Source organism: Protopterus annectens, chromosome 13.part0 (genome assembly GCF_019279795.1).
Source record: "Protopterus annectens isolate FY-2018-M chromosome 13.part0, PAN1.0, whole genome shotgun sequence".
In the NCBI taxonomy this organism is placed as follows: Eukaryota; Metazoa; Chordata; order Ceratodontiformes; family Protopteridae; genus Protopterus; species Protopterus annectens.
In genome coordinates, this window is record NC_056747.1 from 651,968,964 (window position 1) to 651,991,579 (window position 22,616).

Genomic DNA, 22,616 nt, shown 5'->3' on the forward strand with positions numbered 1-22,616 from the left:
TGTGTCTGGAATATTTTGCACCATTCCGGAAACTTCATACTATACTTTGTTAATATGCTGACTGGTTTTGCTCCCATTGATGATTACATGCTCTGTGTACCATAGAACTACAGACACTAAAAACTAAAATATACAATTTGATAGGATGAATTTAATCTTGTTCACTATCATGCTTTGTAAAACTGTGCATGTGACTTGCTTCTGTGCACATGCCTGCATGAGTGTGTCCTGAAATGGAATCAGCATATCTTTGTGTAACCAAGGGCTTAGACACCATTTCCCATGATGTCATCATAGAACTAAATACTTTAAAAAGTAGGTCCTTATTTTAAAATGGGTAACAAACTGAATGGCAGAACCCATACAGTGCAAATTGCAAGTGCATCATCAACAAGAATGAAAGTGACCAGTGGTATCCCCCAGGGCTTGGTTCTGACGCCGCTTTTCTTTGGTATTTACTTCTCAGATCTCCAAGGAGAGAGCCAAGACCTCTGGCTAACAAAGTTTGTAGAAAGGTACAAGATTGGGGTTGTTTTTAAATTACCCTGTGGCGCCCAAACTCCCCAAAAAGAACTCTGTCTAGTAAACTCTTGATATAGTAAAATGGTTTCAACCTGTTAGAAAGTGTAGTGTCATCACTTTTGGTAGACAACCCCTCTATTTATCATACTATACAGGCAACTCACCACTACACAATTAAACTGTCATTAGGGACTGTGGTACATGAGTTGATAGCGCTCAGTCTTTTGACCATCATGTTACAATGGTTGTCAGGAAATCCTTATATTTAGTTCAGCTACTTGCCAATGAAATATCATAAATGTCTAAAGAGGTAATCACTCCCTTATAATCAACTTTGATCAGGCCATTTACTGAGTACAATGCCCCTTTTGGGATGTATCTCCCTAAACATTTAAAACAATTAAAAATATTCCAAGGATTCCTAACACAAAATGTCACCGACTTAAAGCTACCAAGAAAATCTGGAAGCCCCTTTCCTTTATCCACTGTCTTATAAACTTCGGCGTTGTGATGTCTGTCACGTTTACTGAACCATTTAGAGACCTGGACCTCCTGTATCTCTCCAAGTCCAATATCTATACAAGTGCCAGAACCAGGGATCTAAATCACAACCAAAAAAATAAATAAAAACATAGTGGAGAGAGATAGGGTATAATCTAGAGGCTCCCAAACAAAAAATAAATAAAACATAGTGGAGAGAGATAGGGTATAATCTAGAGGCTCCCAAACAAAAAATAAATAAAACATAGTGGAGAGAGATAGGGTATAATCTAGAGTCTCCCAAACAAAAAATAAATAAAACATAGTGGAGAGAGATAGGGTATAATCTAGAGTCTCCCAAACAAAAAATAAATAAAACATAGTGGAGAGAGATAGGGTATAATCTAGAGTCTCCCAAACAAAAAATAAATAAAACATAGTGGAGAGAGATAGGGTATAATCTAGAGGCTCCCAAACAAAAAATAAATAAAACATAGTGGAGAGAGATAGGGTATAATCTAGAGTCTCCCAAACAAAAAATAAATAAAACATAGTGGAGAGAGAGATAGGGTATAATCTAGAGTCTCCCAAACAAAAAATAAATAAAACATAGTGGAGAGAGATAGGGTATAATCTAGAGGCTCCCAAACAAAAAATAAATAAAACATAGTGGATAGAGATAGGGTATAATCTAGAGTCTCCCAAACAAAAAATAAATAAAACATAGTGGAGAGAGATAGGGTATAATCTAGAGTCTCCCAAACAAAAAATAAATAAAACATAGTGGATAGAGAGATAGGGTATAATCTAGAGGCTCCCAAACAAAAAATAAATAAAACATAGTGGATAGAGATAGGGTATAATCTAGAGGCTCCCAAACAAAAAATAAATAAAACATAGTGGAGAGAGATAGGGTATAATCTAGAGTCTCCCAAACAAAAAATAAATAAAACATAGTGGAGAGAGATAGGGTATAATCTAGAGTCTCCCAAACAAAAAATAAATAAAACATAGTGGATAGAGATAGGGTATAATCTAGAGGCTCCCAAACAAAAAATAAATAAAACATAGTGGAGAGAGATAGGGTATAATCTAGAGGCTCCCAAACAAAAAATAAATAAAAACATAGTGGAGAGAGATAGGGTATAATCTAGAGGCTCCCAAACTTCCAGAATAAACTTCCCCTGCCATGTGATGCACAAGCCTCCTTTAAACAAAACTTAGATGACTGGAGTAACTGGTATGGCCCTCCTGGAGGGAGGAAGTTTGGCCTGACGGAGGGTACTGGCAAGGAGTGAATGGTCATAAGACTCACTGACCTTGGAATATCTATGAATCTGTGAATCTATGAATCCCATTCAGGACTGGCTGCTATCAAATGCCAACTGCTTCTCAATTATGGGGAGGTAGAACAAATGGCTCATCTCATGGTAGCATTACCTTGTCTTAGTTTAAGTTGAGTGTCCCTGGACCAACACACCTACTCAAACAAATATAAAAAATCAGTAAATAAAACAGTGGGAGTTTTTGTGATGAGTTTGCTAAAATATTAAGTAATTTTTAGCTGCTTTGCACTCTTAACAAGAGAAGAGATGAGATAGTTTTCATTGGTATATCTGTCTTGATAATAACAGGCAATGTTATTAACAGGCCTGATCACTTTCTCTTATTGAAACCAAGGCTGTTTCTGTAGTCCCAAACAACTGTGAGCAAGGCCTTGCAGTTATCACAGCAATTACAAGCAAGTCTTTCAAAACAAAGGCACATATGACATTCCAGATTTCCAGGAGGATGTAGCAGAAACTGGATATATTGTGAAAGATGGTAGTACACATTAGGGCTCATATAACTGCTTTAAGGCCACCATTAAAAAACACTTAAAAGATAAATGGAGATTGGAAGCCTGCACTTTTTTAAACTCTGCAATGCAGTTGCAAGCAGGCCAGTTACAGGTGATGGATGCTACAGTAAAGTTCCAGCAGACTAATATTACACAGACTATGCATAAAACTGCTAGCCCATTCAAGATGGAACAGTTGGTGGTTGGAGGGTTTGTGGAAAGGCCAAGACTGGGCCTTTCCAAATCATTTTACAAATCAGCTTCTATAGGTCCACTGACATTTACTACAATGACATGCAGGTCATTAGCATCTCATCTCAAAGTGGGAGGGTGGACCTCAACAGATCATTTTTAAGATTCTGTATTACTGAGGCAAGTACACTAAACTAAAGGCAGCCATGCAAATGAAGAAAAACATTCTGGTGGGGCACAAAGTAAGACTGTGCTTGAACATCCCATTCAAAATTATTGCTAAGAAAAAACTGTTTCAGTGAAATCAATAAGCGTTTCAACATAAATCAAAGCTTGTGTTTGAGTCCTGTAATTTTTTTATTGGTGGACTACAAGTTGTACTGCCTCAGAACTTTGGAAGCTGCACTTTGTTTTGTGCAAGACCGTGTGCTACATAATGTAGCCTGTCCTCTGAACCAATTATGGCAGCACAAAATGGCATATACATTGTGCCATTTTTTTTAACCTACACTGCAGTGAAACGATGTAATCCAAAGCCAAGGAGGGAGTATTTAAGAGAAAATACAGCCCCACAGTAAAACCATAAAACAAAGGTTCCCCCTCCACTGCCATATCCTTAAAAATTTTTGCAAAGTAATACATTTGCAGGAATAGTGGAGAAACTCCTTTAACCAGTAATATATAAATGAGTGCTGAAACTGGGTGTGGAGGCATCCCTACATTAAGAATACATCTCAGAGAGATTCAAATAAATCAGACAAACCAATACATAAGAGACCTTTACTCACAGAAAATGAAGAGCAGTGACACTAAACAACATTAGCAAGGCACTTAGAGCACCTGCACTTTGCCAGGGAGAAAATGCAATAGTGGTAATGCCATACATATTAGCCTGTCTGGGTGCTGATATTTCATCAAACCGTGTCTGACTGTAACATGGATAATTGACTGTTTCGCTGAACACAGCTGTAGTCAGTGGCTGTTAATGGTGGATCACAGGCAAGAACTAAATTAGGCATTATAAGGAGGCTGTTATGGAAATAACGTACATGCTGAAAAGGCGCTTTACCTTGTGGATGCACTCATTTGTAGTACCGATTTTAAAGTGTAAACAAGCATGAAAAGAGATGCATTTGTGTCTCATTTCAATATTTATTAAGAAGTGGATGGTTGTTACGTCCACAAACATGGATTAAGATTTCAGTACTCAACAAATATACAGTTTGTTAACTAGCAGGTATGAGAAGCAGGGTGAAGTTGGTCAGTGCAGATGTCAGTTTTTGTGCATATTACAGTGTCCAGATATACAATCCTCACATACACAAACAGGTTGGTAGATCCATCGATCACTAGGCAGATGTATTTATTTATTGACATTTGTTTACAGGGAAAGTCTGACTGGTCAAAGGTGCCGTTTTTCAGCAGAAGCACAAATAGAGTAAAGCTCCAAGGTAACAAATTTAATGCAATCAATATTTACTGCAACACATTTTATAATGTAGTTTCAGTGAGTACATAGCATAATAGTCAGTATAATAACATTTGTATTGATATTCACAAACTTTTATGTACAAGCACTGTACTGAGAATTTACAGATAGAAGAGTGGTGTATAATATAGGTAGGAGTAATTTACGAAATACATTAGAGTGAGGTATGAGAGGAGATAATAGATGAGTAGCGATGGAATGGTAGTTTGCTTGTGCTAATTAAAGGTAGGTATAGTAGCTTGTTAGGTTTAAGTGATTTAGTACTTTAAAAGAATGTATAATAAGGTGATGAAGGATATTACGAGAAGATGTGTCCCATATGAGGAGCAGGGATGAAGCCATGAGGCAGAGAAGAAGTGTTTTAGTAACTATTTGAAAAGACAAAGATGTGAGATAGACTTTAATGATATAGGAATTTTATTCCAAATTCTAGCTACATTATCAGGATAGAGACTGACCCCAACAGCCCTTTGTGGTTTGTAAGTATAAGCAGTTATCATTTGACCGAAGGGGGCAGTTTGGTACTTAGAACTGGAGTATGGAGCTAATTGCTGGGCATGCAAATGGAGTATAATATATTTTCTGGGTTAAGATGATCTGGGTATAAGGTTGGTAGTGAGGACGTTTGGGCCAGTTTTTAATGCTAAACTGTGGTGAGTTTGGTAAGTTTTTTTTTCTTTTGCAAGCAAATTTGGCAACTTTGTTATTATGACATTGTTCAAGTTTGGAAGCAAGTAAGTAAGGCTTGTAGGTTAGTCATGATAGGGGCTCCATATAAGAGAGAGGGTAAGAGGTAAGTGGTAGCTACAGTTACCTTGGCAGAATTTGCAAGGAATTTCTTTACTCTATGAAGGGTCCCTAGCTTTTGTTGGGTTTTCTTGCTGCTGGTGTAGATAATGTGAATCACATTTAAAATGGGTGCTGATTATCATGCCAAATAGTGTTGCACATGACGTAACTTCACTCATGGTATTATGGGCATTTAGTAGCACATGATTACCCTGTAGCCACCTTTCTACACAATTAAAGGTTTCTTGAGTAATTCCCTGCAGATGTATCAGATTATCTGAAGTGCATATTGGAGCAGAATCCTCATTGTATTGTATGAGGGGCGCTTTCTGAGAGGATTCATGTAGATTGTTAGTGAATAAAATTGTAAAGTATAGGGCCAGGAAAAAAGTTTGTCTTTGTCTCGGGCTTGTTAATAGCATCTGTGAATGTTAATAAGGCTGTAGTAGTGGTATAAGATATATATGCTCATGTGTGCTTATATGTATATATGTGTGTGTGTGTGTGTGTGTGTGTGTGTGTGTGTATATATATATATATATATATATGTGTGTGTGTGTGTGTGTGTGGAATTTGCATGTGTATCTGTCTTCTGTTTTATTCAGTCAGTCTCTTCTTAAAGCACATGAAAACTATCCGAGAAAGAGTTTGCATATATTTCTGAAAATAGATGTGCAGCTCAGGCATATTTCAGAAGGAACCTTACATTAGAATTAATTTGTTTTCTTTTGTTTTATGCAGATCAGAAGTTGCTGACTGCATTGCATAATCCATTCATGAATTATGTCCTGTATATTTGAAAAATAAATATTCTGTTATTTTAATTTGTTTTCCATTTTTGTTGTAGTAAAATGCTTATATGAGTTTGTATGTTTTATTTTTAAGCCATTTTCCCTGATTTGAAAATTCTGAGCTTTTCTTGTTTTGATAAAGGATGCATATAGTTATTGCTGTTTTATTGCTTTAGTCTAGTAGCTTATAAGTATGCATTTTTACATTGCATTAATATATTTATTTTGTTGATATTTGAAGTTAGGTAAACTGTCAACATATAAGAGAATCAGAAATTTACATGTCAACAGTGGCTTGCATAGAATTAAAATCCAATTCTACTTTAACCATTTGTTTGTAAGTTAAAGTAAGTTCTTCTCATGCTACACCACACCAGGAATCCTAATAATGCTGTACTTTAATAATGTGATATTGGAAAACAAGGGATGTGCCCTCAGTTTAGAAGAAAATGAGCTAACAGATGAGCTGCTTGGTTTAATAGACATGGACAGATATATTAAGATCAATGAGAGGAACAGACTGCAGAAGGTCAATAAAACCCAAACATTCAGAAGTCCGATAAAAGGAATACAGTAATTAGGACTGTCCCTAGAGATCCATGCGCTATAATAGAAATAAAGAGGATATATTAGTGTGCAGCTAATTAATAACTGATAAAGTTCTACCACAAGAACACAGGGTAGTGAGGGAAAGGAAGGGGAGAAATCGAATACCATCATGGAAGTATCGAATAGAGAAACCTATGAAGCAATTAAGACAAGAAGTGTCACTGTTAGAAAAGTATAGAAGAGGGAATAGATCAACAAACAGTATACTAAGAAAGATAGATGTGATAAAAGCAATGTACAGTATTAGAACAGGCCAGGATCTATCATGCACTATCGCAAATAAATTAAAATTTCAGCATAGGTGGAAAAATTTAAAAGATACGCAGATAAATATAAAGGAAAAGTACAAAATAAGCAATTTATTTATGACCCAAAAAAGTTTTATAGAGAATTGGGAAATAAGGTAAAAGAAAAAAAAGAGGAAATAGATACATTTTGGAGAAATATCTATGAAGATCATGTGGAACATAACAAAGATGCTAAATGGATAGAAGAAGTAAAAGAAAGAATAAGAAGTTTAAAGGTGCAAGATATGAAATGGGATGAAGTAACAGCCAGAGAGATTGAAACAAAGTTAAGAAAAGCCTCTAACTGGAAAACCTCAGGCCCAGATGCAGTACGTAACTTTTGGTTAAAAGTATTAACATATTTGCACGAACATTTAGCCATGAGTAAGAACTATTGTTATGCACACCGAACAGACACCAACCTGGCTAACAACAGGCAAAACAATGCTCCTACTTAAGAGTGAACCTGCAAGCTACCCTAAAAATTATAGACCAATAACTTGCTTTCTGAAGATGTATATGGGAATTGATGCCGACCGAGTTTATAGTCATTTAGATGAAACCTCAATTATGGCAGTAGATCAAAAGAGAAATAAAAGAAAGTCATGTGCTCATATGGAACAAAGGATCATTTGTTGTTAAAGTCATACTGGAGAACTGTAAAAGGGGGAAGAATTTATGTATAGCATGGATTGACTATAAAAAATAATTTGATAGTGTCCCACATTCATGGATAAAAGAGTGCTTAAAATGTATAAGATACACCCTACACTGATCAGCTACATTACAGTGACCATGAAACAGTGGCAGACTACTTTGCAATTGAGCCATGATAAAGGACATATTATTATCCCGGGAATAAAAATTCAAAAGGGGATATTCCAGGGTGACTCTCTGTCACTGTTGCTATTCTGCTTTGCCATTAACCCATTAAGCTGTTTACTTAACATGGCTACAATTTGGCTCCTAGAAAACAACAAAGTGTAAAGATTTCTCATCTTCTATTTGTTGATGATTTAAAACTGTGCAGCTCATCAGATGAGTAATTGAAAGCACAGCTGCAAGTTGTCAAAACTTTTTCAGATGATATAAGAATGTCATTTGGTCTTGATAAGTGTGTAAAAGCAACATTTAAAGCAGGAAACTGCAACACCAGGAAAACATCAGTTTGGGACAAGAATGTGATATAAAAGAACTTGAACAAGAGAGTGTGTATAAATATTTGGGAATTAATGAAGGGTCAACAATAAAATATGAACAAATGTGAATAAAACTTAGTAAGGAATATTTTAGAAGACTTAAATTAATACTGAACACAGCACTGACATCTAGGAACAAAGTCCAAGCTATAAACTAATTTGCTCTTCCGTTCCTAACTTAAAGTTTTGGAGTGATTGACTGACTTACCCCAAAAGGTGTTGGATAGGTTGGACAGGAAAAAAAGAAGGATCCTCAATGCTCATCAAATGATTTGTAGAAACTATTGGATACCAAGATTATATATTCCCTGTTCTGAAGGAGGTATGGGCATCCTCAAAATTGATTACATGTATAGATCTGCAATCATGGGACTGCACAATATCTGCTGAACTCACAAGACCCAAATTTAGTTAAAGTTTTGAAACATGAGGAGAATAAATCTAAGATGACTTCCCTGTTTAGCTTAGTAGATGCATATTGGTGTCATGCGGGAATGGAAATTAAACCAGAAGTAGGTAAAAATCAGGCAGCAACTGAATGTGCCAAAATACAAAAGAAAGAATATAAGGTGAAGGATCAGATAAGAAGGCAAGAAATGTGGAAAATGCATAAATATAATTGCAAGTATAGAAAACTCTTGGAACAACCTCATGTTTATCAGGATTGAATGCAGGAATGGTTAAGGAGAAGTGAATTTAAACCAAAAGACGAAAGGTTGATCTTGGCAGCCCAAAATATTGGACTATATACTTGTTAGTTTACAAAGTCCATTGAACCTGTGGGAGAAACAGACAATGTAGAATTTATAAAACAGAATTGGAAACAGTTGCACATCTTGTTGCTGGCTGTTTTATACTAGTGGCAGAAGGATTGTATACTGAAAGGCATAATAATGTGGCAAGACTGTTGCATTGGGGATTGTAAACACTGGAAACATAAGCCACAAGGCATCATAGAAAATGAAGAAGTTTGTATCACACGGGATCATTTGTTACCAGCAGTTCAAAAAATAGATGCAAGAAAAACAGATATAGTAGTCCATGAAAAGAAGACACAAGTAGCATTGATCCTTGAAATTGCTGCACCCACTGACTACAGTGTCTTACATACAGAGAGAGACAAAGTCATGAAATACCTGGATTTGCAGGCAGAAATGAGGGCAGTGTGGAAGAAAGATACCCAGACAGTTAAAGTAGTTATAGGTGCAATGGGTCTTTTAAAAAGAATTTAAAATCATACTTAAATATGTTACCGATACATGTAACTCCATACGAATTGCAGGAGTCGTTACTGGCCACATTGTGGGTGCTGTAAAGCGCACGTCTGACTAACATCAAAGATTGAAACAATACTAATTTCATGGACTTTAATCATAATTTGACTTAGGAATGGGGTCCATAACCATCATGGTATTAGAAACCCAAAAGACTTGGAGAAATTAAAAAATGGGAGTGCCTCTTGTTTTCTTTTGTGTGATCTGCTCCATCCAGACTTAGCAAATTCTTCAGTTAAAGCTCACCTATCATCTGTTTCTGTTTGCCTGTCCTTAAATCCTCCTTTGCCCTTTCAGTTTAGGGTCAAGTCATTTCTTACAGTTGTCCTTCATATCAGGCCTCCCAGGAAGACTATTCTGCCCATTTGGGACCCAAGTTTTGTACGTGAAAAATCAACTCTGTCTCCTTTTCGTCATATTTCTTCAGCTCCTTTGAACTCCGTCTCCTTTTAGTCATGCTTCATCAGCTCCTTTGAGCAAAAGCCGTGAACAGCGAACGTTCTTATGTCAAACCTAAAAAAGTGAAACAGCATAATGTCGAACCTAAAAAAGTGAAACAGCATAATGTTGAATGGCTGGAACAGCAATTTTTTCCGCCAGAGAAAAAATCATTGGGCCATTCTCGGGACTTTGCTGCTTTTCTCCACTGTGGTGTAATCTTGGAGTTGGTATATTTAAGTTGGGGGTTGTGGGGGGCAAAGCCCCCCCACTGTATTTTTGTCTGTACATTTTTTTTGAGCAGCGATTTTTTTTTTCCCGTGGAAAAAAATCGTTGTTCCATGCCTTCGACATTTTGTGGTTTTCTTTTTTTTTTTTTTTTCAGTTTGACACAAAAGCATTCGCTGTTTTCAGCTTTTGCTCTTCTAATATAGGTCCGGGCTATCCTTGGCAGGTGATCCCTTATGTAAAGCATACTGCAACATTCAAAAGATGGACATCTACTTTTATGGTAAAATTTTATACAACTGTACCACCCATGTGTGCACCATCTCTGTGGTGAAATATTCATTTGCGGCCCATCCTTGCATACAAATCAGTTACATAGACTGCAGACTGTCCCTCTGTCTCCCCACCCAGTCGTTGAAGACATTGAATGCATCCCTCAGTCTGCATCTCATCGGTCCACCCAAGTGGCAGTGCTTAATGAAGCACCCCCCTCCCCATTTACAGAGTCAACAGCCAATGAGTCTGTCCAGTTCCAGCCCAGTCTTCCAGAAGGTAAATCATAGTACTTCGCCTCTACCCCCTGCCTACCTGGTCAGTTAATGAATTAGTGTGCTATGACTGTCCGCAGTTTGTGGCTTTTCTTGTGTGAAAGACCATGTACATAAGATTACTACAAAAGTCCTTATAATATATAAATGTGTAAATCTTGCTACTATAAATAGTGATTTTTTTACAGTTCTCTGCTCTATCCAAATAAATATATTTTAATGTAAATAAAGTATTTAATGCAAATACCTGTATAGTAATCAGTTAGGATCTGAGTACCATTTTTATTTAAAATATTTTCAAGATTTAATATGTTTTTTACTTACATATATAGTGTTCATGACCAGCAAATCTCTTATTTTCCAGTCATTTCATCACTTTTACTTTAGTTCTTTCATTGTATTGTGATTGTCTTTTGTCTTCCTCCTTATCAACCATTCTCATTTCTTTTTACGCTTAGTGGAGATATTCACTTCAACCCAGACCAGTTGTCAATGCACATACCACTCAGTACCAATAAAAACCCATGTCACCTGCTTTGTCTAAAACAAGATCAAATCTACATTTCTCAGTATGAACCTAGGAAGCATATGTAACAAACAACCTGACTTGCATTTACACGTGGCATTTTACTCCCCTGATATACTACTGGCTACTAAAACATGACTGAAACCTGCAATTAAGGATGGATAAATTATTTCTCAAGTATGCATCGTACTCAGTGCTTGAACAGATAGAAAAAGTAATGGAATAATAATTGTTATTATTGTTACACAAACACCATATAACTATTTTTCACATTATTAAGATTCCCCAGTTAAGTAACATCAGAGTTCTGATCTCCTACCTTAAACTCAGCTATCATAAAATGATGTGTCACAACCATACACACATCCAGCTGTTACAAGGAAAATCATGGAAAAAGTAAATACTAAACAAAACCCACAACAGCCTTCAGAATTACAGACCCCTTCAAAACTGTGCAAAATATCAAATAAAAACAGATAAGAAATCCTACTGCATTATCGTACATCAATCCAATCAAAATAGCACTTAACTGTTTTGTCATTTTTAAAGAATCTCTTACATCCTGGCCAAATAGCCACATCAGCTACATCTACAAATAATCACTTTGATAATATAGCCTTCAATTCAATATTTATGTCATCCAAACTCTTATTTGCTTAATCAAGGAGATGATCTCATCCATCACACCCCCCTACAAGTTAATTGCCAAGCACCTATATTTACTTTCTAACCAATCCTCACCACAGTCATCAAAAAAACTCCATAACCTAAAACCAAAACTTCAGCTGCAACTTACCACCCAAATATATAAGTATGACAGTAGATGTACTTACCTATCCTATCTCTGTCTTGATTAACCATTCCATTGAGCAAAACATGTCTTGCTTTTTGAAACAAGTACTACTGTATACCACCACATTAAGATGTAAATTCCAACAATCTACCCAACCAGTTTATAGCTATGCTACTTTCTTTATCCAAAATGTTCCAAAAATGCAAACACTCACTTCATCAACGTATGATAAACAATAAACTCCTGTCGTTTACACAACACAGCTTCCACTCAAATCGCAGTACTGCTACTTCTCTCCTAAATTTCACTAACACTTAAAACTTCCACAGAAACACAGGTAACATTAGTCTCCTCTCTATTTCTTGATTTATTAGAACCATTGGACATTTTCTCTCACCAAAAACTACTAATCAAACTGTCCTTCACTAGTAACAAAGTTGTCACTCTCCTGGTTCTATAACTGTAGGAAAACTAAACAAATAGTGCCTTCCAAACCAAATCCTGGGGGTAAATCCCCTTCCCATAGTTGGGGAGCCAACCCCAAAAAATTCACCAGTCTAAAAACTCATGGCTTACAGGAAAAAAAATAGCATTTTCCCTGTTGAAGTATCATGTTTGATCCTTTGCAGTATCACACAACAGAAAGGTAGTTAAAATGAATCAGAACTCTCAAAACTGCTTTGTGTCTCAAGACATCTCCTTTTTCATAAATAGTACTTTACAGACAGTTGAACACTGCTTGTTTAATGTAATAAAGCTTGTAAAAACATGCACTTATTTCAGTTGTTCAGAGAGGGGGCATTCTTTGAGATATGTCAACCTTCAGGGGTAGTGCCGTTAGTGGGGGATAGATCTAGAACACTGCCTTGTCAAACAAGATGTTCTTCGTCTTCCCTTGCTGCAGTCCTGACTATTGGGTATAGTCCGCGTCCCAGTCGGCCCGAATACCAGAGTAGGCAGTTGGGCGCCGGTCATGGCGCCTTTAGACTACGGCGCCAGATGCAGGGGGTATGCACGCCATGACCCGGCGATCATTTCCTCAGTCTGGTCATGTCCGATGCAGAAACAATTTTACTTTGGTCTAAAATCTGAGTTTTTTTCCAAGTTTTAGGCCAGTACAAAGAGTACAGAGTTGGCTAAGTAACTTCCGCTGGGGAACATTTCAGTTTTTCTTGCCTCAGTAAAAAAATGGAATAAAGTGGAAGAAGTGTGGGAAATTTCGTAGGGGATGGAAGCAGATACATACATTTATCATACATTGTGTATAGGGCCTGTTTAGGGCCTGAGCACGACGGTTGTGGTTGCCGCTATGGGAATACGCTTAAGCGCTTAGCATAAATTTTGAGGCTTATTGTTTGTGCTAGGTTGTGCTGGAAGAATTATACTATGCCGTGCCAGGCGGATGCTCCGCTCGAGTTTCTATCTAAGATGAGCAGTCTAGTCTAGGTCTAGGGTGAGGAACCGGCGTCAGGACGCTAAATTTTAGAGGAGCTGGGAGGCCCAGGAGTCTCTAGGAGTCTCCTATGGAGTCTCAGGCAGATACTTTCTTTACTGGATCCACAGGAGGTTCAGGAGGAGGGGCTTCAGGAAGGGGGGCGGGGCTTCCTTCTCTGTTCAGTCTAGTTCTCCAAGGCTTCTTTCTCTGTCCTTCTGTTTCCAGAGCTTCGGAAGGCCATTCAAGTTCTCTCTCTGGCATTTCAGCTCTTTAGCATTCTGGCTCTGTGCCTAAGAAACATATGCTTAAAATACTCTGATTATTGATTTTAGGCCCCCAGAGTGATTTCTGATAAGAGTGGGTTCACAGGACAGGAGTTTGATACGATTTTTTGCTTGTTTTGAGATAACAGTGTTCACAGAGTGAAGAGTGGCTTGTTCTAGACTTATTCTGATTTTGATGATTTCTGATCCTTCTGATTCCACTCCTTCAGAGGATTCATCCTCTTCCTTCTCTCTTCATGGACTCTTTTAAATGGGAAGGGAGGATGGGCTTCAACTGGGCCAAAAAAGATTTGAATGAGATTTTTGTTTTCTCCAGGTAGGCCCTTAGCTATTCCTCCTGTGTTCTAGCTGGATGCCTGTGTTGAATGTGGTGGTTGATGCCTTGCAGCTTGCTCTCTGAACCCTGATTCCTTAGCTCCTGTCCTAAAAAGCCTGGATAGGTATTATAGGGTGCCAAGCTAAAGTATATGTTTTTTTTCAGAGTCCCAGGATGACTATAAAACTGTTTCCTAAAACTGTGTTAGTAATAAAAAGTTCCTCTGTTAAAAATCAGTGGGCTTCTGATAAAGAGGCAAGGGCTTTATAGGTGGGGGTAAGACAGTATATATTTCTTTTGAATTATCAAATTCCATATTTGAAAATATCAGAAATTATCTCCTCATCAGAATGAACAAGGGTTCATTGACTTTTGCTGTGGGTGCTGAGTGTAAATTAATGAGTGGAGAAGTGTAATGTGGGTTTGGTGTTCTTCAAGCATTCTTTGCAGTGTGGTTTGTGGTCTTGCAGGATGGTTTTCAGGGGTTTCTGCTACTAGTTCTGTTAAGTTCTGTTCTCTTGCACTGATGCAAAGTTGAGAATTCATGCTAGGTTTACATGAGGATGTTTTTGGAGGATTTGCTACTTTACAGGATGTTTTTGTTTGTATGCCTCGTAGCAGTGTTTAAAAGAAAATGGTGGACAAGTTTAAGTCTATACAGACTGTAAAGATTTTTTGCAGGTGTTCAAGTTTAGTTTTGGGAGGGCTGCTAGAAATTTGATATCTAATATCAGGCTATATCCTGGTGGGTAGAGGTAGACGGGTAGTAGTCAGGCTGCGGGCTCAAGGTTAGCCTCAAGGACTCAGTCCAGGCCTTCACTAGACAGTTGACCTGGGGGGAGGTCTGGTCGGGCACAGAACCAATCACCAGCCTTTCAGAAGCCAGTGGACATGCGCCTTCTAGCTCTTTTCAGAGGAACATTGAGCAGGAGAAAATTGGGATTCCTTCAAGAAAGAAAGATGGTTCACTTTTAACAGATCATTATATCATTCATTATTTCCACAGATTTGCCTTTCATCAGATGCCAAAGAATTCCAGGCAAGCCCCTTCAGATACCTCACAAGTTTTCCCTACTCCATGTTGGGGCTATCAAGCCTCAGGCAATCAGGATTTTATTCTTCAGATTTCCCTCTCGCAACGTGGGAGGTGGTCAAGAAGGGGAACACGTTTATTTATTCGCCTGTTCCTGTAGAGGATCAGAAGTTCCAAGACACCAATTTGGAATCTTCCCTTCTACAGCAACTGGGGTTACCTCAACTGGTAAAGGATGCTTGACAAATGTTTTGACTGCAACCTCTCATCTCTCTGTGTTGCTTAGGCTCTCTTGCAGAGTATTCATGCTCAACTGGCATTTTTCATTATTGGTTTATGCATTGAAAGCATTCATCTACTGATGAGATTTTCATTATCAGTTCTCTGCATTGCCTAAGCTTAAGGTTAACTACCCAGAGTGAATTTATCCAGGTTGACCCATCTTCTAGCTTACTTCAGGCTCAAAGCAATCTCTCTTATGCTTACTTGGTCAAGACTGCCTGATTCTGGCCTGAAGGTATTCAACTTCTGGAAAAGCTTGCTAAGTCTAGTATTCTCTCAAGACATGCTGGGATATTCTGTGAAGAACTATACAAAGTCCAGTAGAGTACCAAACCCGACAAACAGCTTCTGGTGTACTTCCTGAATTGACAGCATCAGTCCCGTGTCAAGACCGTAAGGGTCAGTCCTTCAGTCATTAGGTTCTTGGCATCTTGAAGTATTCAATGTGCTTCCCAATGCCAAGCTGCATCCTTCAATGGCTTAGGGTTCAAGTAGAAGCTGATGGACTGGGCACTGCTAAATGCAGGACTGGAAAATTCAAATGTAACCTTGCCTTCATAACACATTGGACACAGCACTCCCTTGCGTTGGATAAACAAGGGATTCAAGAAAGTCAGGCCAAGACCGAGTCAGATTTTAACGACAGATGGGACGACACTGCTTGACAGAACATCCTGTCCGACAGTGGACACAAGAGAGGTCACTTTCATACAGCTCGTTACAGATCAACATGGGCAGCATGTCTAGCATTGTGTTGGATACAAGACAAGTGGCCTGCCAGACTCCAGCATTGGTGCTGATCAGGACAGACAATGTTGTTGTCATGTGGTAGCCTGACAAGGAAAGGGAACACATCTCTTCAGCCTATGCAGGCAAGCAATGGAACAACACAACTGTCTGCAAGCCTGCAACTGACTCTTTCAGGTAAGGTTTCTGCCAGGAGCAAGCAATGATTTTATGATTTATTAAGCAGACAAATCATCCCTACCTTCTGTAGGAAACTGATCTTCATGTTGCCACAGAATTGATAGCATCATAACTGGAACACCAGAAATAGAAAATTCCGCTTCTCCACTTGAACCACCAGCTGTTTTTCTATTGCACAAAGCTCTTCTTCAGCTTTCCAAAGGAAAGTGGATGTTGCACTAAACCAAAAGGAAAAAAAAACCTTCACAAAGGGGTTTTCCTCCTCTACCTTTTTCTTGGATGCTCTTCAGACAGTGTGTGCAACCTCACAGCCAAGGATGATTTTGATCTACCCAGATTGCAACGCAATTACCGTTCCTCATTCTTCTGGTATCCAAGAAGCCCCGGCCTTTACCTCGATTGCCTCATGTTATCTTAGACTCATCGGTCATCCTGTTTGTCGTCAGAAAGGAATCTTTCTGTCTCAACAATTCCTCATCATCTGTGTGAAACATGGCTGTCTCTCTAAGAGAGTCAAGCTTTAAAAATGTCTTATATTGAAACAGCAAGTTAGTACTGTGGGAATCAAAGCTAGAAAAAGTTGAGGGAGGAAAGCATTTTATGGAGTTTAAAAGATTTTTTTTGATTTCATGGAGGGAAAAGATTTTGGAGAGGTCAACATCTTAATTTGTTGTTCAGCAAAGGCTTCTGAGTCTTCCACAAAGATTTGCTCTGCTTTCTCTTCCATCTTACTCATTTGCCACCTCCTTTGTTTATTCCCCTTTCCATTGTGTTTTCTTCAGAGGGGTTAGCCATATGACCCCCAGTTTCTTCCTGTTTAAAGCTTTTCTGACCATTTTTGTTTCTTAGAAACTGCTTCTGAGTTCTTTTGAGCCGCAGCTACTGCTGAATTGAAATATTTGTCATGGAAGGCGGCGATTTCTGTTTTGATTTACTTTAAAGAAGGGGTGGTTTCTTGCAGCGCTAACGGCAGCATGAAGACTTTGATTTTCCATTTTATCACAGTATGCAAACGCACTAATCCTAGTAAGGCGCCCTTATTGGTTTCTTACTTTTTAGATTTTCTTTGGACTCAATTGTTTACGTTTTGCAGATCCTCTTTTACTTGGCAAAATTTTTTAGTGTTTTTTTGTACTTTTCCAATCATGCTATTCATTTTTTTAAAGGACTTGGATTTTTAACACAAAAAGAAAGTTTTTTGTTTCCTTTGGTTACAGGCAAGGCAGGCATTATTTTATCAGGACAAACTATTTACAACAGTCTGTTTTGTTAAGCATTTTGTTATTTTATGGATGCATCTAAGGTATTTCTAGGATTAGGGCTACTATTTGGTGGATTTTATATCTACTTGCATTTCAATTTGCCCATTCATGGCATTTTCTAGGGTTCTGGATGGGGCTACTGCCACTTCACAGCATGCTACTCAACAGCATTATCTTTCTTCTGCATACTCTAACTCCAGAGTTCTGTTTGCTCCAGAGTTGGATGCATACATTCCTTCATACTCTGCTACTTTCAGAGCTCTTGCCACTTACTGCTTTTTTAGCCTGTACTAAGCTCTAGACTGCAGCTGTTCAGCACTCCTTACTGCAGCTAGTTTTGTACCTACCCTAAATGTTTGCAGGGTCAGGGTCCCTGTTGTAGATGTTTAGCAAGGCCCTTATTTTTTGTGTTTACAGGTGGTTGTTCCCCATGTATACAATGCTTATGGTTTTGTATATTTGCAGTCCAATTTATTGTGTTCCCTTATTGGTACATTTTGCTTTGGGACTTGTTGTTTATATTTACCTGCTTATATTTTTTTATAAAGATTTTACTGTATCTATGACTGCGATAGTATTCTGCAGCATTGATCGGTCTTGTCTATCTTCATGACCGACATCCTTATAAGAAAAACTTTTACCTGTTTCTAAAGATTAACAGCTACATTTGATTTGCATTTAATGAAAGATAAGAAATCTACTCAAAAAAAAAAAAAAAACTCATGCCTTAATCTGTCACTTTCAAGTCTGTGTCATATAATTGAAGTTCAACTCCGCAAACCTCCATTCATCAAGCCAAAAATAGTGAAAGCGAACTTTAGTGAATTTCTAAAACAGGGAATAGAATAAGATGGCCAACATTGCAACCATCAAACAAACTGCAGTATGTCAAACCCACTCAGGTGGGGGTCCACACCCCCTAACTATGTATACCAACTTTGAGATTGCACAACAGACGGGAAAAGAGCATATTTCCTGATGTTGGCCAACTAATGTCATTCCCTGTTTTAGAAATTCGCTGAGGTTCATGTTTGCTGTTTTCATCTGGATGAATGAATGTTCAAAGAGTTGAACATTTGATTATATGACGTAGACCCTTCACCTGCTATATTACAATTATTTTTCTTTATTATAAAACCAATGTAAGTGCTGCCTAAGTATAGATACCACCTTCCAGCAAATTACATTCCTAGCTTATACCTCGATAAACTGATAAAACAAAAAAGAATAAAAATTGCTGAACATGTTGACTTATCAATAAGTACAAAGACAGAAAGAGAGTATCAACTTTCTAGAACCAACTCTCTGGCATTTCCATGTACCTTTATCAGATCTGCCTATGGGAGTTGGTTCTACATTGATGTGCTGATTCCTACAGCTGATAGTTTCAGTGTTAGATATGTTCATCTAAAATAGGTTAGATATGTATGTATATGTGCACATGTGTGTGTCTGTGCACCCACCATTATTGTCAACATTACAGGCCATTTTCCTTTCAGTGGATGAGGTTAGGACAGAATTCCCCTACTACATTCATGATAGCCCCCTGTTGAATGGCTTTCACCTTCATTATGGCAGCTAGTAGTTAGTATAGGGTAATAACATTGCTTATCATTTCTCTGGAGGTAGGTTAATAGTCATGGTAGTGTTTACTAAACGAAAGGAATGTGCTCAAGGTGAAATTCTGACATCCATTTTGAGAACACACTGACAAATCAGTTATTTCTTACCAGATCATCTCCTGTGCTACATACTGCATAATTAACTCATTAACACACGCATTGTGTGGAATGTCACACCATTAGCTGCCTATAGACATACTTGCATTCCAGAGTATTTTCTGAAAAATCAACTTAGAAAGTATAAGATAAACAAATGTAAATATTTTGTGAACAATAACAGCTATTAAAATTGTACAAGTAGCAATGTTATCAGTAAGAAGCATTCTTTATAGTGATAAAAGCGAATTCACAGTCTTTCCATAAATTCTGTAATATATTAATAACTCACACAAACCCAGAATGATATTTGTTGCTAAACTTCCTCAAACAATGTGTCATATCTTGGAAACTGTACAACCCAGACATACATTGTTAGAACACTTTTGTGAGTCAGACATAAGCTTTCACATTGGCAAGCAATTCTTCTTTAAGTGCATGTTCATTGAGCTATTTGCAGAAATATGAAACCATATGCTTAATTGTATAATTAGCCATATACGTAACACTGAACATCTTTCAAGATGAGCAGCTTGCATTGCAAATACCAGTGTTGTTCAATAACATCGAAGATTTCACCTGATGCCATGCAATAGTTTGTAAGGCACTTGGTTTTTGAAGTATTAAGTACATATGGGAATATTGCTTATTTTCATAATTGCTAACAATATGTCCAGTGCAGTGGGATATAAATGGACACAGACAATGGATTTTCCTGCCTCTCACCATAGTATTTCATAACATATACCTCAACAACATGTAGGTCTCTCAGTTATGAAAATATGAACAGAAATATGAAAATATGGATAATAAGTGGCAAACAGTGATTGATTTCTCCCCTTCTGGACATCCAATGTTATCAATTATAGTGTTATTTTGTTAATAAATGTTAGTCCTTTCTGATACTGCCTATTATTGTGTGGTAAGTCGCTTTTTAAAGAAGTCAGACACCCAAAAAGATCTTGATGCCATAGGTATGTAAAGGTGTTTACTAGAATTATACAGAAAAGGCAATATAGGCTTGAATGAGTTAAATATTTCCTGCTCTGATATGTAATCGCACACGTTTTTACCTAAGTTGTTTCCCTGCTTCCTTTCTTTTATGACGTAAACATTTTCTTGTGTGTAGTATTGCTTTATCAGGATGCAGTCTTCAACAAGAGTAAATAACTCATATGTACTAAAGAATTTAATTTAACCCGTTGTATTTTTTGTTAACAACTTAATGAGGTAATGACTGAAGTGTTTGCTTTTTGCCTCATGTTAACAACTCATGACTATCATGAGAATTACCCTTTTACACGAAGTGTAAAATGGCAATACATTTCCAAATAAATAGCACTCTGAATATTATAAGTAGGGCTCTTTGCCTGTGTAATATAACTTCATTATCTGTCCTTGATCAATGCAGTCAAAGAAATACACTGACCTTGTTGCTTTTTCATTATTTAGAAATGGAACTCATGTCTAGGTGTTGTGCCAGGTAAATAACATACAGGTGCTGTTTTCAAAGTTCTAAAGCAGAGGATTGTAGAATCCCAGTAAGGCCTAGTACTTTAACTGGTGTATTTCTGCGAGTGTGTTTTCTTCATGATGAGCAATTTATTGATGCCTTAGAGTATAGCCTCAATCCTATTACAAATTTTCACTGTTAATTTTTTCTCCTTTATTTAATCTCGACAGTAAAAGGAAACATGAGGTTTTCAAGTATTTTATGATGTTGATAAAACTGTATTACCTGAACCATGTGCCAACCATAATATGATTCATTTGATTCTAAGCAATGTAGGCCCTGTTCTTTGTAATAAACACATTTGACTATGGTAATACTGACTTCAGTTTTTCTACATTTAGTGATCAGTGATTATTGCATAACTGAACAGCTGCCACATTCCAGTGACAAATATATAAAGATTCCTTAAAAAATATTGCAGCCCTTCAGTTTAAGCCCTGAAGTAAATGATTTTTGACAATGTACTCTGAAAGAACTCAGACCAAGGATTTTGTAATACAATTTTTGTAATTTATGGAAACATCAACAAACTGTACTTATTTAAGAGGGTAGTTAAATGTCTGTGATAGGCTGATAAAAAAGCAGCATTAAAAGGCAAAATGATAACAGAAATAGCTAGTAGAAAAGACAGTTGACAGATGGTCACCCAGGCATCATATCCATCACTTTACCAAAGTTTTAAATGATTCTTGATAGCAGTTTAATTTTGTTAGACAATACTAATATTAATATAGCATAATCATGACTTTATTTTTCTGTCTTCCTTTTATAGGCACTTCCTGTTTAAGCATGGCTCTGGTTCCTCATCTATATTCAGTGCAGCAAATCAGAACTATCCTTTAACATCCAATACTGTCTATTCCCCACCTCCTAGACCGCTTCCTCGAAGTACTTTTTCTAGACCTGCCTTCTCTTTCAGCAAACCTTATAAGTGCTGTAACTGGAAATGTACCGCTTTGAGTGCCACAGCCATTACTGTGACCTTAGCCCTGCTTCTCGCCTATGTTATTGGTAAGAATTTCATCTTTCCTTTCTATCTTTTCTGTGCACTGTTTATACAGTTATACAGGTCACAGTAACTCTTATTTGTACTGACTTTTTCATTTTTTTTCTTCCTGCTGTATAGCTCAGATTTTTGTATATATTTAGTTGTGTTTTCTCGAATGTATCAGGAATATTTATTTATATTTTGCAAGAACTTGATTTTGAAGTTGGAGTTGTAAGTGTGAAATGCCATTCTTAATAGCTCATTTATGAGTGACTGCCTAAATTTCCAAAGTAGGAGAACAGTGGGAACAGAAATGCAGGTAATAATGTCAGCTGTGGTTCAGATTTAAAATAAAATGAAATATGTTTTGTACTTCTGAAAAAGGTGAAACATATGAATGAAAGAATGGGTTGCAGTGGTTTTATTTGCTAATAGATGTCATTTGTGCATTTAACGAACAAGTTTTTAAAGTAAGATGTATGCTTTGTTCTTAAAGACAATGTATTATAGAATGCATGGTGGTGATCTATACAAAAAGCAAATGCAACAGATGTTACATCAATATTCTTTTGTATATATGTAAAGGAGATTGCAGTTACCTTTCTATAGTTATTGTTTTTAATTTTCCCTAATGGACATACATAGAGAAGAGGGTCATTAAGGTTAACATGAGATGGAAATAGGGAGGCACAGAGTAGCAGTTCACTGTGAAAAGGATTACTTACTGTAGAAACTAACTATCGAAGTCAGTGTACTAACAGACTGCACCATATTTTATCTTCTAAATTAACCTTTGATCACTGATTCACTCAAATGTGTTAGCACCCACAACTTCCAAACATTAAAATATTTC

At 37.2% G+C, this 22,616-nt stretch overlaps 1 protein-coding gene across 3 annotated transcripts in view; it reads left to right on the top strand.

Moving 5' to 3' along the window:
- The window catches only part of TENM1 (teneurin transmembrane protein 1), a 3,721,864-nt gene that overhangs the window by 1,769,271 nt on the left and 1,929,977 nt on the right, over window positions 1-22,616 (top strand). For all 3 annotated transcript variants that reach the window (XM_044054336.1, XM_044054337.1, XM_044054338.1), the window contains one exon: window positions 21,548-21,786. In XM_044054336.1, the coding sequence (XP_043910271.1) occupies window positions 21,548-21,786 (239 nt within the window). The remainder of the gene's footprint in view (window positions 1-21,547; window positions 21,787-22,616) is intronic.